The 14,957-nt window shown below is 37.9% G+C and overlaps 1 protein-coding gene across 3 annotated transcripts in view; it reads right to left on the bottom strand.

Annotated features, from left to right (window-relative positions):
* LOC141937377 (transducin-like enhancer protein 1) overlaps window positions 1–14,957 on the bottom strand; it is an 85,309-nt gene that overhangs the window by 13,179 nt on the left and 57,173 nt on the right. For all 3 annotated transcript variants that reach the window (XM_074854909.1, XM_074854912.1, XM_074854911.1), the window contains 6 exons: window positions 14,705–14,857; window positions 13,723–13,867; window positions 12,816–13,006; window positions 11,317–11,393; window positions 2,002–2,251; window positions 8–255 (listed from right to left, as the gene is read on the bottom strand). In XM_074854909.1, the coding sequence (XP_074711010.1) occupies window positions 8–255; window positions 2,002–2,251; window positions 11,317–11,393; window positions 12,816–13,006; window positions 13,723–13,867; window positions 14,705–14,857 (1,064 nt within the window). The remainder of the gene's footprint in view (window positions 1–7; window positions 256–2,001; window positions 2,252–11,316; window positions 11,394–12,815; window positions 13,007–13,722; window positions 13,868–14,704; window positions 14,858–14,957) is intronic.

Here is a 14,957-nt window from a genome sequence, read left to right as displayed (position 1 = left end):
GACTCACCTGACCAACGTCTGATTGTGCAGATCCCACACTGCGATGTTCCCATCACTGCAGCAGGAAAAGCACACCTTGGAATCAGGACTGATAGCCAGAGCGTAACAGGCAGGGGCTGAGGATGTCAGCTCTGCTTTTATACGAGGAGTTGGTGCTGCCAGGTCCCATATGGATAATGTGCTGGCTTCCCCGCCAACTATTAGGGTGCATCCATCAGGCAGCAATTTACAAGAGCGGATGTAGTTATCTCTGTTCTGTACAACACAAATCACCTCAGTTATGTTAATACATGCCTGTCAATAATGACCACTAATACGATTCTGACTCCATCCAACTTTTAAACGCTATGTTATTTTTTCCGTTAACAAAGTACTGAAGATGAACCAGCAGACCCTAAAACATTTCAAACACCTACTTCTCATCATTAATCAGAAACTGCAGCTGCAGAAATTAAAACTACAGACTCCTGTTGCCATAGTCTACTCTGTTTTAAACCTGATGAATGGCAAGTCCTCCATCTCATTACATAAAAACAGATCCAAACTAAGTTTGCATTTCTTCTGCAAGTGCACTCCATCAGCTAAGGTCACCAACAATAAAAATATTAAATAAATGACCTTTCCATTTGACATTTACACAACCCTATATGAAAATGCAGTTCAAGTCTCATGCCTTTCAGGTTTTGGAGTCTTCTTTCAAATACTATTTTGCATTCACCATTTTAAAGTTAAATTAAGTATTCCCATATTGGTCCTGGATTTACGTTGGTGGTTCTTGTTCAACAAGATTCTTATTGTACATTTGTGATACTATTGCTGATTGAGAGGTAATACAAGGGATTTAGAGGTGGAAAACATTTCAACCTTCGTTTATTACAAGCTTGACTCCTGAAGTGTTTGGATGGCCATTTCTCCCTAAAAGCTGCCAAATTAACATGGTAACAGTTCTTTAGGAAATGAAGCATTAAGATCTGTAACTTAAAACATAGAAAAAAACACTGCAAGAAGTAGCTAACAGCATTCCTACTACTACTTTTTTTTATTCACGATAAAGGAGCCATAAGTAGTGCAGTGGAAATGTTAGTTTAGTTAGCCAGCCATTACTGCTCCATAACTAAAAGGCAGGCAGCTAGGACTGTGCATCCAGGCACATACCTGCCACAGAACAGAATACATATTCAACTTTTACTACTAGACAACTAACATAAGGATAGCAGTAAATAAAGGATAAAGGATAAAAAAAACCCAAACCAAACACCCCACCACATTTAATTGGATCAGCATTGAAACTAGAATTATTTTCATTCAGAATATATATTACTGTGCTTTACAACATTAAGTCTTCTCAGTTAACACTTCACAAACATCCACATTGCTTCTAATATGAGAAGCATCTTTTACTGAGCCATTAAGTTTTCCTAGTTAGCTTTCAGCTACACATACTACTGCACTCAGTCCCCTTTGTATACTGCTGATGTGAAAACTTGTATAACTTGTGGATCACCAACAAAAACACAGCAAGACTTAAAGTGACCTTTGTACCTTGTCACATTATTTCATTATGTGGTTGCTACCCTCTTACAAAAAAAAAAAAAAAAAGAGGTTGTCACTCCTGGTGTGAGTGAAACACATAGCAAGGTTCTTGTGCAGCTCTGCAAAAGCCAGGCTACACTCCTTTTAAAACTCATGCACAAAAATCATCAGCATAACTAGAAGGAAAAAAAAAAAAAAAAAGAGGAAAAAATCAGGTACACTCTCTACACAGAAATCTTATCTGTTATTTGACTCTTAGTGATGATATTTATTGCTAAACAAACCAGCACTCATGCCTGTAACTCCACCTGTTATACGTTAAAAAAAAGACAGCTAAATACATAAAGCAGGAAACAGAACTGCCTCCTATTTCCTTGCAACATGAACAAAATCCAGACAAGGACAGCTATTTCCTTACTGAGTCTCCAAGGAGAAGCTACCCTTGTGTACAAGTTCCTATTCACCTACCAGGCAGTCCAGCTGAGAGACAGGGCTCTTGTTGCCAGGCTGGCTGATGTCCCAGACTTTGACGCACCCCTTCCCACCCGTGTACACGTGTCTTGTGGGGTTGCTGATGGTAACTGCACACACAACTTCCCCGTGGTTCAGAGTGTTGATCTGACGGGCATGGCGAGGGATTCCTGGACCGATGAGGGCATCAGGAGGGAAAGGAACTGGCTGCATCTGACCATCTGCAGTAACGTGAAAGGAGTAGGCTCTTTTGGAGAAGTGAAAGAAGAGAGAAGACAAAAAAAAAAAAAAAATCAGCCAGTTACAGTGCCATAAAGCAAGCAAAACAGTAATTTTTTTCACCTGATTTCTTTGCCAGTCTTTTTCTCATGAAATTCAGAGCTACAGTGCCAAGTAATACAGGCACATGAAACCTCAGAGGGAGACAAGGATTCAAATAGATATTTCCAGCTTGCTGCACCTCAGGTATTCATGCAGTAGGGAAGCATGTTAAATTCTTAACTCTACGGTCCAAGATCACAGCTGCTATCCCTCATCCACCCAGATAATCAAAAGATCTTTCAGCCCCTGGTTTCTAGCCAGCAGTCCCAAGTTTCAGCACCACAAGTCCTGCAGCAGCAATCCCTCACCAGGTACTATTCTTTCAGCCTTCTCCCATGAGGCTTGCACCTGTTGCCTTTGCAGTAGCACTAGCCAAAGTTCATCTTTTGCTCCATTTCTGCACCTCATCTTTAACATCAGCACCAGCTCTGCTCACATGCCTCTCTTTCCAGCTGGTAATTAATGTTTTAAACAGCAAATGGAAACATGCACAATGGTTGCACACACCTTTCAAACCCAATACCATCTTCTCATAATTATGTTTTCTTTAATAAGTATTTTGGAAAAGCTGAAAGGCTTAGTTTCCCAGGTAGTTTTAGCACTTCTGTAACACCTTTTGTTTGTATTCAGTGCATGATTTCAAGTATATGGAAACTGAGGGCTGAGGAAGAGAATCCCAGCACTGAATAAAAACACTCCTCCTTGGGGAAAGTACACAAAATTATTTCTTCATGTTCACTGCAATGTTTAAAGTCAGCTCTACTCAAAGACCAGGGCACAAATAGCAGCTAATAAAGATTTTGGGTGCAAGGGGTTTTCTTTGTTTGTCAGTTTTAAATAATAATGAAAACACTACTGCAGAATGCTGATTTTTGTTATACTGATGAGCTCCTTTTTTGTTGCTTCTGTTTTAAGCACATCCATAGGTCATGTTTTTGATGCTGCTGTTACATTAACAACATTCTTCAAGAGGCCAAAGTTGATTAAAAAAGTCAGATGACTATCCTTTTTTTTTAAACTAATTAGCTACTGTCTCCCTAGTGATACCTTTATTTTTCTAATATATTCTTGTGTTCAGAATTGTGCTTTCTTTTCCAAACATACCTTCTTCCTCAGAAATCTTCAGTCACTGTAGCTCAAGTATTGGTATTGCATCCCTCTTCCAAGGACCCAACAATAGATAATTCAATTTAATCTTCCGTTCTGAGCTCTGAGCTAATATTTTCAAAGTATTTTATTTCATGTTTCCAAGTATTGCACAGTTTGAAAGGAACGAACAAGCAAGATGCCTAGATCCATAACAGACATCACAAAGCAACTGAATATGCCCAGAAGCAGAGCAGAAGACATTCCTTTAAAAAAAGAGTGAGAAGTGGAGAGGTGAAAGAACTCTACAGTTCTTTCATACAGAAGGTAACAATGGAAACAGTCACCCCATGCAATATCAGATTTTTCACAGAAGGGAAGGGTAAAAACTGGTTATCAGTAACTGCTATTAAACAAAGAAGAAATTAATAGTGCATATACATGCAATTCCTGTACCTCATTCATGTTTCATGGTTGGACTTGTGAGTTGAAAGCCTCCTCAGAAAATACACAGAAATGGAGGATAAGCGAGTGCAAAAGATTAAAATCTTTTTTATCATGGAAATGTCAGGAATGGGAAATGAAAGATAAGAAAGGAAGTGCAAAGTTCACTCCATTAACATGTATACAAGATGCACAGTATATCAAATATATTTCTTCCCATGGGACCCTTTCTCCTTTTTTGTATGAAGAATTACAGTAATAATAAAGGCTTAACTAGAAATGTGCATAATTTCTGTGAAGAGGAGTAAAGACAGGACTGTTCCAAAGTAGTTATTTACTAAGCAGATGAGACACAGGATGAGCGAGGAAGAGGAGTGGCAACAAGACTGCTCAAGGCTGAACAACTGCTGAGGTTCAGGTACAGAATCCAACTAAAGTCATAGCACTTAAGAGGCTGAAAAGCTGGGCCCCATCCTGGGCTCCAGATCAAAGGCAGCTGCACAATATTTGTTAGCAGGAAGAGTACACTACACAGAACTACACAACTTTGAAGTCTCAGCCTGCCTTTGCTTTTATCATGGACAGAAGAAAAACAATTAAGCAAGTATTAACCAATTTTTTCCAGCATATTTACTATAAATAATCCACTTGTACATATTTTTTCTTTAAATTGAAGGTTACAGTGCAAATGTTCTGTTCAATTCAAAATACCTAAATAACTGGTGTTTTGAAATACTTCTGTGCATACACACAGCTTCTCAGTTCTTGCTGAGATGGAGTGGGAGGAAACAATAGGAACATTTTTCAAGTGCTTCACGCATACTGTAGAATTACAATGACTCTTCTGCTCTGAAATGCCAGAAACTTACCCAGTGTACTTTCAATCTTGTAGAATTTTACCAGTATGTCCATGTTTAATGTGCAGTTATACAGATCATAAGGTCGTAAGATCGTAAGCTGGTAAGACTACTCTTACCATCATGAGCAGGCATTTGCTTCCAAGACTGGCTGGTCAGGACTCTGGATGACTTGAGTTTGAGGGCCTAACAAACATGACCAGCAATAGTCTCTGACAAGCCAAGACAGCTTTTTCTATAGTGCAAGTTATCAACAATTCATTGTGTAAAGAAATGGCTACACATTGTCAAATCCCTCTGCCTCTGCTAAGACAAGCACACAAAAAAGTAAATGTTCCCGTTTGCTGGAACATGTGTGGCATGTCATGCTAACATCACCACTGTCAGAATAATTATGTGGTCTAGTAACTTATATCGACTAGGTATTATGGTTTAACTTTTCATTACAAATACTTTCTACTTTGAAAAAACTTGCGTCATTTGCAAGACTGACACTCCCTAGACAAAGAAAGATTCTGTCTCCAGAGGAACACGGTACTGGAGACAGCAGTGCAAATGACTATTTGCGGCTCAATTGCTGTTGTCCCTGGCTAGCTCTCCATTAAGTCACCATGAAAGAGGGCCTACTCTGCTACTTCTGGGGAGGACTGTACTTCCAGTGCTACACTTACAAAACTGTACCAATATATTGGTACCAATACCAATATATTTGTACCAAAAAATTGGTACAAGAAAATACTTGTACCAATAAGAAATTACTCAATTTTTAATGCACTAGGTATATTCACGGTCTGAATTCTCAAAACTAACAAGCATTTTGGTTGGCCAACCTTCAAAGAGTCAACATTTAGTAAAACTTGGTAAATTCTTGAGTTCTCTAATGCTCAAGGTATTTCTTGACAGGCATCCCTTGCCCACCCATCTTTCTCCTCAACAAATTGCTATTAACATCTGAATTCCATAACACAGCAAAAATTTAATATGCATTTTTGTCCTTTTATTATGATCTTTTATAACTGACAGCGTATGCCAGAAACTGCTGTTCACCTTCACGATAATCATGGATTTCTGTCTCACTCATGGCATTCTGTCTCTATGAAATGACTGGGTTCCATGATTGCCCATCTTTGGTCAAATGAGCATAGCATTGAGATAGCCCTCCCTGACGTTGGGCTAACCACAACAGCAAACAAAGAGAAAGTTCTTATACAATGCAATTACAATTTAACATAAACCAAGTTAAGTGCATATCAAGTAATATGTAAATATACACTTGTAATTATTATGAAAAGAACAGTTACAAGTCAAACTTGCATGCCGTTTATTTAGGAAAGAGTTCTGAGAAACAGTATACTGTCACTTATGAATATATTCTTTCTGAATAACAGAAATATTCTTCTGATCTATTGCATCCAAAGATTTATCCTCATTTCTGTCAAAGCAGCACTGAGAACTTGCAGAGTTCCTATACATTACAGCATAGTAGGTGATACTAATACAACCCAGTTTCTCAGCTTAAATCTGGTAATTATGGTCTCCCAATTTCCAAGTAAGTATCAAATAAGCATGTAATAAGTATCATCTGACCTGCTGGGTTGAGTTCAGAATAATTCACTTCTCAAGAACATGGCAAATCAACTAAACTACCTAACTGCCAGCTACTCTTAAGTATTCAGATTAATATACCGCATGCAATTCATGCCTATGTAAAGTTCCGTGCCTCAAAAAAAAGCTTCCACTTCATACCTCCAATTCAAAAAGAATTCCTTAACTAGCACAAAAATACCCCAACTACAAAACACAAAAGCAGACAGTTCCTTCTACTGATGAGTGCATTTTACTTCCAGCTCTTCTTTGACTCCAGATTATTTTTACTTGCACTTATCACAACAAACTGAGTATCTGTATACGGTGTTTCATTATATAAGACAAAATGCCAAGAAATAAGGACAAAGATATTTGTACAGAAATAACAAAATTTTAACTTCATACGTGTCATCAAATAATTCTATCCAGAGATACAAGGTGGAGGGGAAACAACCTGTTATTCTAGAATATAATAAAATTAACCTTCCTTTAAAATATTCCTCATTGTACATGTGTGAAGAACAGGAGAGCTGAAACTTTTTAATTTTTGCCTTGAGCAATTCCAGAGTACTATACTATTCCTTTCCAAAAACACAAAGAAAAGCTGGCTTATAACTAGAAGTTGGAAGAGTTAACATTTGAAATTTTACTTTCCTACTAAAATAAGAAACATGTATTTTCAGGTCTTTCTGATATCTGTGTATAAACTTCAATTAAAATCATGTTTCAAAAAAATACTGAGAAATACATCTGTCCTCAATGCTACCATCAATTCACGATTTTAGAGAGCAGGAAAGCAATACTGTGGACATAAATCTTACACTGAGCTTGAAAATCTGTGTTCAGTGCACAGTCCAACTATTAGAAGGTGTGGTTCACCATCAAGGAGAAATCCACAAGAACATTAATTTAGCAGCTCTAGAAGACTAAAGGCTAAATAAATAAGTACCTTGATGGAAAGGCTATGCAAAACAAAAAAAACATGATTACAGCAATACACCAAGAATCTGTAGTCCAGGACATAGTTAAATGTATCAAAACAACAGAGGGCAAGGCTCAGACATATGTCCATGTCAAAAACTAGTACTGATTTCCCACTCCCAACTTAAGACAATTATTGATTAGGTGATGGCTCCAGGCAATCTGGAAAGAGAAAACACCCCACCTCACCCCACCCCATCCCCCCAAAAAACCCCAAACACAAACCCAAAAGCAGAATGGTACCCTGAACAAGAGGCCTTGTTCAGAGTTACTTAAAACTTTACCTGCTTGCTACCCATGATCAAGAATGTATTGTCTACCAGGAGTCATAGGCCACAAAGCTGTTTCTCATCACACATTGCAGACCCCACACATGCTTTTCATTGCACCCAAGGCCACATAGTACATATTATTGTCCTTACAAGTGTTTCTCATCAAATACAAGGACAAATTGGATGCACCGGATAGGTCAGTCTGTTCTTCAAACTGTCAACAATAATTAGTAAGGAACTTCTAATCAGGAGCTACCATCCTTGAAGAAGAGAAACATCCTGGAACATGGAAGTTTGTTAAACTGTTTTACATAAATCAGCTTAAGACTCCCTGCCCGCATACAGACCCTTACCCTTTGAGCTGTATGTTACTAACCAATGATGGATAGAAGCAATAAGCAACTAACCAATAATCATTATAGAAAATATGTAATCACGTAGTTTGGAGTGTATAAATATTTTGAAGTTCCTTTGTGTGGCGTGCTTGATTTGTGGGTGCTTTCCACCTAGCACCCTGTGCAGAATAAAGCAGTATCTCCTCTCTAAACTAATTTCTGGTTTTGAGAGTCTTTATTTCAGGTAACAGGAAGAGCTGCTAAGAAAAGAATAATCTACTGATTGGAATCAACTTTGAAACCAAGAATATGAACACGTATTTTACGCAGATTTATACACACATGCAGGTATCAAGTCCTTGTCCATAAAATTAATTACTTAATTACAAACAGCTGAAGAGAGAAAACAACTAATATGATATGACATGTGTATACACCAAAACATCAAAGTAACACAAAAAACCTGAAAAGCCTCACAGGAAATAATTTTAAAAAACCACAACCTGCGACCAAATGCAAAGACTAGCTCATTTGTATAATTAAGAAATTGCTGAAGACACTTCGACTTTCTAGATTGCTACCCAATTTCCCAAGTACATCTGTACCACTGCTAACAGGTTAGACTCTGCGGTGAGCAGAACTGAAAGATTCGCTTTCAGAAACATAAAAATATGGTAGTAAAGCCTTACATTTAATCAAATTACAAAACAAGGCAAGCAAAAGACAAGTTTTCCAGGCAGTAGTCCCTTGATAGAAGCAAGACAGACAAGTAGGAGTGAGTTCTTAAGAGGTTATTAATTTTTCTAACAAGCTAGTCATTCACAGATCTCACAACACACGGGGGTTAAAGAAAACTGGGTGCTATCAGAAATGTCATTCCTTTGGAAAGAGAGGAACTTAATTTTCTCTTGGAAGCAGGGCTGGGTGAAAACAACAGTGCCAGCATAACCACTGATAAAAATGTGCAACCACAAGCATACACATATGGCTAGGGATTCAACAGTTCAAACTGAAAATTCTCTATACCACTTGCAACAAGACTCAGCCTAAAACTCCACTTCTCATAAAACAAAATTAGTGTGGCACCTTAACAGCACTCTAGGAAAAGGCAGACTGTGAAAATAAACCAGGAGTACTCCACTAGTTTGCATGATTATATAACCCATGTGCTTTGTAGAGAAAATATAGGAGACTTGCCTAATACAGGTAAGAGATACTCAAAGATGATGCAGGTAGCAGCTGTAGCCAATCAAGACTAGTACAAGAGATCATTCTAAAACTGTCAGTGGAAAGTTAATAGGTCAGTTTGTGGAATTCTAGGTTTGCCTCATTTAAAGATAAGCAAAGAAGCCACTTCAGAGGAAATGACTGACTCAGTCCATGTAACACAACCACAAAAAAACATTACAGAACACTTAAGTGGAGAGTAAGGAGTATGTATCAAAGTAGGAGATCTATGAAGAGGTAAATAAGGTGCTGAAAACACTAAATGAAAAGATTATTAAAAAACCCACACAGACTGTAATTTAGCTATGAAATACCAGTATACAAAGTACAGCAGCATACATGCACTGCTTTTGTGCCTTGAATAGTGCAACAGCTAGAACTCATCCACAGAAAATTTCTGCCTGAACAAAAACAGGTTTTCATAGCTTATAATATGAAATATTGCCTGGCATTGCTAATATAATAAGTCACTGAAAGCTTATGAATATACTTGTTTAGAAGTAAAAACTTACAGCCACTGGATTATGCAGCCTCCAAAAATATTTTCTATTAAGTATGCTGAACTCTACTGAAGTCAGCAAGAATAAGTCTGACCCTTAATAAAAGATGTTTTGAGAACAAAGCCTGTTCCTTAACTGTACTAAATTTAGATACACCACCATCTGATACATAACACCAACTCACTGAGCCTTCATTTCAGTAATCTTGTCAACATACCACCAACCCTTCCTTAAGTAAATCCAAGATTTAACAGGTTTCTCACACAGCCAACAGATAGCTAAGTCTGTTCTCAGAAGCATGGTGGGTAACAATGAAAACACATTCAGGATGGCTTTCCTAATCTAAGTCTGCTGCTTTCCTACTGTTATGGAAAAAGAGCAGAAGAAAATACACACTTTTTTGACTATAATCTGGTGTACATTTAAGGATGTTTGCATGACTGATGATACACTGTATCACTAGCAATTAACAGGAGTTCAAAATGAAGGCAAACAGAAATATGTGTGTATATAATTTTCACCACAGTGTGCTTTATAACTTAAAGAGAGTATCCTAAAAGTAAGTTTCCAAATTTTTCCTGAAGCTGCAAAAGGAAAAATTAAACCATGATAGATTGGTAAAGAAGACAGTATGTAACAGGAACACTCAGCGTAAGTGCAAAGTGTTAAGTGAGTTTCAAAATTATGTAAGTACCTTGAGATAGAAACTACTCTAACTGCAACTTTCTGTTGAAAGAGAAGACAGGAGTGAATGCCAAGCATGAAGGGACAAAGAACAGGTTCTAACAGAGTGTTGAAAAACCTGTTACAATTCTCTCTGCCCCACTCTCTCCAAGAAAACAGATTAGTCAAATTCACAGTCTATGCTCTGTTTGTACCTGCATAATCTCATTGTCAAAAAATACTTTTTAAATTATCACATATTAAGAGGTCATACATGCTCATGAATCTACTGCACATGGATAAGCTCAGTCTCAACAGTCTACCAAAGCCAAATTACTGAAAAATTTGATGTATGTTGTTTTGGTGATTTTATTGCAACATCAATAAGCCACAGCATCACAGAGGTATTTTATTTAACCATCTCTCCAATAATTAAAGCTTTTAAACAAAAAGAACCTATTGTGGAAGTTATCCGACACTATGGACCACCTGCTGCACAACTGCTTCATCACCCTTTTGCTCTCCAGCTGCACACTTACACAAATGTTTTAAGGAGCTTGCTCTACTATGCAAGGTGTGCATCAGTAGCTAAAGTAACCAGTTCAGATACTATGATCAACACCTGCAGGCTCTCATGTCTGATAAAGCAGGTGCCAGACAAGGAGTCTGCAAGTTTGCACTACACATTTATGCTCAGTGTAGTATGAAGTTTAGTTTAGTTTCAGTATATCTTACACATATTACCACTGTCTACCAGTTTGTGGTCCCCTTAACTTCCCCCAGGAAGAAGGAAATATAAAACCTTAAAGTATACCTTCAGCAGTTTTTCCTTGGAAATAGGTATATGCACAGCTGTCTAGGGATATGACAACTACCATTTGAGGATTTATATGCTGCACCTCTTACCAGAAGAAGTCTAAAACAATCTCTTGGAAACAACCAGACACCACCGCCTTTGGAATTCTTGTTTACTGACACAAGCTAACTTTATTCTCTCTAGATATTGCAGAAGTTACCAAAATGTTAAAAAGTTACTTACGGTTTTCCCCCAGGAATCCCTGCTAGATTTGGAGGGATTCCAGGTACTCTCATATGAGGAGGAGGATCAAACCCAACCTGACAATGAAAAATGAATTAATCTCACACTTACAATTTCTCATTCAGCAAGACCCTTTTCTTCACCCCCAAGATATTACACATTTAACCAAAATGTGGCTTTTACTATTGGATAAGTATTGGATAAGTCCATGTTCCTTCACAGCAGGGGCAAAGCAAGACATTTTCCCTAGACATGCTTCTGTGAGAAGTATTCACATGTGAACATAAAACTAATCATGTATATTAAGCATTCACACCACTGAGCATAATGCAAATACCCCTGTGTTAGCACAGAGCTAGCCCTGGAATTCGAGTCCGTGGTGTGTTGGCATGCAGCCATGCCAGCGTTCTTTAGCTCTGTGACACTAATACGTCCCCATGCAGGCACAGCACGATGCTGGAAACCAGCTTCAGGCCCCAGCCAGAATCTCTGCATGGCTCCACACAGCACTGTGTGAGCACATCAGTTGAGAAATCTCTCACGGAGCTACACCACAGGGTGCAGATAAATTTGTCTACACCTTAAATATACTATGCTCCCTTTACATACTGCAATTCCACTGAACTTTTATATCCTGAATATGTACATCAAATAATCCAAACAGAAATTCTGGACCAAACAGACATAGTTTTTCTTCTAAACACTATACCCAAGTTAAAATTCTTATTGCTTTAGGGAGCATATATGCTATTTACAGTTTCCACATTTTCACATAAAAGCCCTGTTTACCAGTTTGAAAAAAGTAGTCATATCTACAGTAATGAGCAGATGACAAGCTTAAATCTAATCTTGCAAATTTAGAAGTAGGTAAGTTTGTCTATGCATAAAGCTGCCATCAAGTTCATGTCTGCAGAATCAGGCCCCTAGGTATATTATTATAATCAGGCCTCAGCAGCTATAACTACTAGGCTCCATTTTCCATTTACTTACTACACCCACATCAGCAACTATTCTTAACACACCTTATCACAGAGCTCCAAAATATGTACCGACCAACTTCTCATGTTGATTTCCACAAAAAACAAAATACAAGGACAGAAACGTAAATAAAAAGACTTCTACATCCTTCAAGATTAATTTGGTACGTCTGTACAGAACACAAATCTGGTTCAGCAAGAGAAAAGCAGATGTCCACAGCACTGATGAAATACGTTGTTGCTACCAAAACTGCCTTTTCATTTAAAGCGTAAAATAATTTTTTGGCAAAGCACTGATGAAGGTGAAGGAAAAGGGGAACATACATAAATACACCAAGATTCTTTGTTTTCAAGGTGCAAATTTGTTTCTCCAGCCAGGCAGCAAAGTGAAACACACAGCAAAGCTGTCAAGTCTCTGGCACCGTTATAACTTGGGAATTTGATGGTGCTAAATGAAGCATGTAGCTCTTCTCAGTGAACCACAACTCACATGACTGAGATTGCATGCAACGTATGGCCTACCATAGGAGATCTTCCATAGGCAACCACAGCAGCTGCAGCAGCAGCAGCACTCATCTGGGGTGACATATTGTGCAGACTGGCATAGGCTGCCCCTGGACTGGTTAACTCTCCATTCATGCCAGCATGAGGTACCATTCCAAATGGAGCAGGGTACGGTCCTGGTACTGCCAATGGTGTCCGCAAACCTGCAGCTACAGAGTAATGAAATCAAGTAGTTTTATTTATATATTCCTGCATACAGGGAATAAAACAGTCCTTTTTTCCCCCTACAATACCTAACTTTCCCCTCTCACATAGACGCACTGCCAAGAAACATTGCCATAATTTATCAGTACCACCATCTCTTTTCACTCAGTGTAAATAAGATCTACCAAAGTCTGAACTTGCTGATTACTTCTAACAATCTATTCTAGCATTACCTATTTTCATTTCTGTAATATTTCCCTGTTTACGTTAATCTCTCCTTTGCCAAATTAAGCAGTAAAGCTGATAGACATGGTTTACACAGTTCATGTCTGAAGCAACTTGCTGTACCAGCCTGAATAGCAAAAGTAAACTTCCCCCTGCATTTGTCAAGATTTACAGTGTCGCAAATATTCATAGACACAGATGACGTGGCAGAGAAGAGATTGTATTCAGAATAAGTACCAGAAACTTCTGAGAAATCTTTTTATATTGCATTCAGTCTCTGGATTATTTGCAAAAAAGATAAAGACAAAAGTAAACAAAGGAGGATAAGAGACAGAAAGATACTCAAACTCTTGATAATCCAAACATCTGCTTCTCATCAAGCCCTCTCTTGATATCAAGAACAAAGCAATACATTTCGTTAACATTCTCAAAGAACTAAACACATAAAAAAAAGATTAATTTTTGAACCATAAAAACAAGTGAGGTAATGCATTACCAGCTTGGTTAACCAGAGGGTCCATTGTTGGAGGTTTGCCAAGGCCTGGACGAAGTCCTGGAGTTGCACTAGTGCCTGGGGTTGGCACATCACTTCGAGGAGTTGGTGTGCTGGATTTCAGAACAGGCGTGCTGGCTTTTTCATGCTGGTATCATTAAACAAATTAAACGAGTATTATTTTTAATCCAGGCCATATTATACAATTTATCACAACAGCAGCTGGGATGCTGGGCACCTACTACCCAGTCCCTCAGCCAGTTTTCATAAATCCATGCAATACTAACAACATTAACTTGTGAGAAATCCAACCTTTTTGATTGCTGCCAAAATTAAAATAAGAAAAGAAACGTAGAAAGTTACTTTTCATTTTTCCATTGGCATGAAAAATAAAATTCCTGAGATAATTTTTTTTCAGGACAATACAATATGTATCACCAAATTATTTTAGCTTGAAATCATTGTCTCAGTTATTACTGGACACAGCAAATCTAAGTACAACAACAAAATACCACGATAGTTGATAGTATCAAAAAATTGTGACACAAAAGCTACAGAAAATCTGATAAAATTATTAATGATACTGCAGGAAAAGTTTTCAAAGAGTAACAGCTGATTTAGAAGAGTTTAACAAAAGCCTATACAAAAGCCTAACAAAAGTAACTATATATACAGACTGTTAAACCATAAATTATTGCTCAAAGAGAAAATAAACAACGCTTAAGTGACTCATACTTTACTTTGTAATACATTTGCAACTCATTTGACAGAAATGTAGGAAATACAAGAAATCAAAGTGAAACAGAAAATATTGGTGAGGAGGAAAGCTGAATACTACTATAAAGGTCTTGAAAAAGAGTAGTCTACTTCAATAGCTTCAAGTGTTTAAAGCCATGTACTTTCTGCCACAAGTAGATGTAGGAGATGGAGAGCTAGACTTTATAAGAAAGAAGATCATTTATCTGGACAACAGACTGCTACCCACCAGACTCATTTCTTTGGATTTGAGGGAAGTGGAACTTCCTGAAGAAGCTGTAGATGCTGGGCTGCTAGAAGCATCTTTCTTCAGCAGGCGGGTTTTATCTATACCGTTTTCACGTGGTGAATGAGTGGGACTTGCCCTTGGGGAAGAAGGATCCTAAAGCAATGGGAAGAACAGCACAGAACTGTGTCACATGTTGGTACACAACACCACTAAGGAGTGTATGGGAAAAAAACTAGAAGAATTTAGGCAGTAA

The sequence above is a fragment of the Strix uralensis genome, chromosome Z, assembly GCF_047716275.1.
Source record: "Strix uralensis isolate ZFMK-TIS-50842 chromosome Z, bStrUra1, whole genome shotgun sequence".
Classification (NCBI taxonomy): domain Eukaryota; kingdom Metazoa; phylum Chordata; class Aves; order Strigiformes; family Strigidae; genus Strix; species Strix uralensis.
This window is presented reverse-complemented; position numbering and strand designations above follow the sequence as displayed.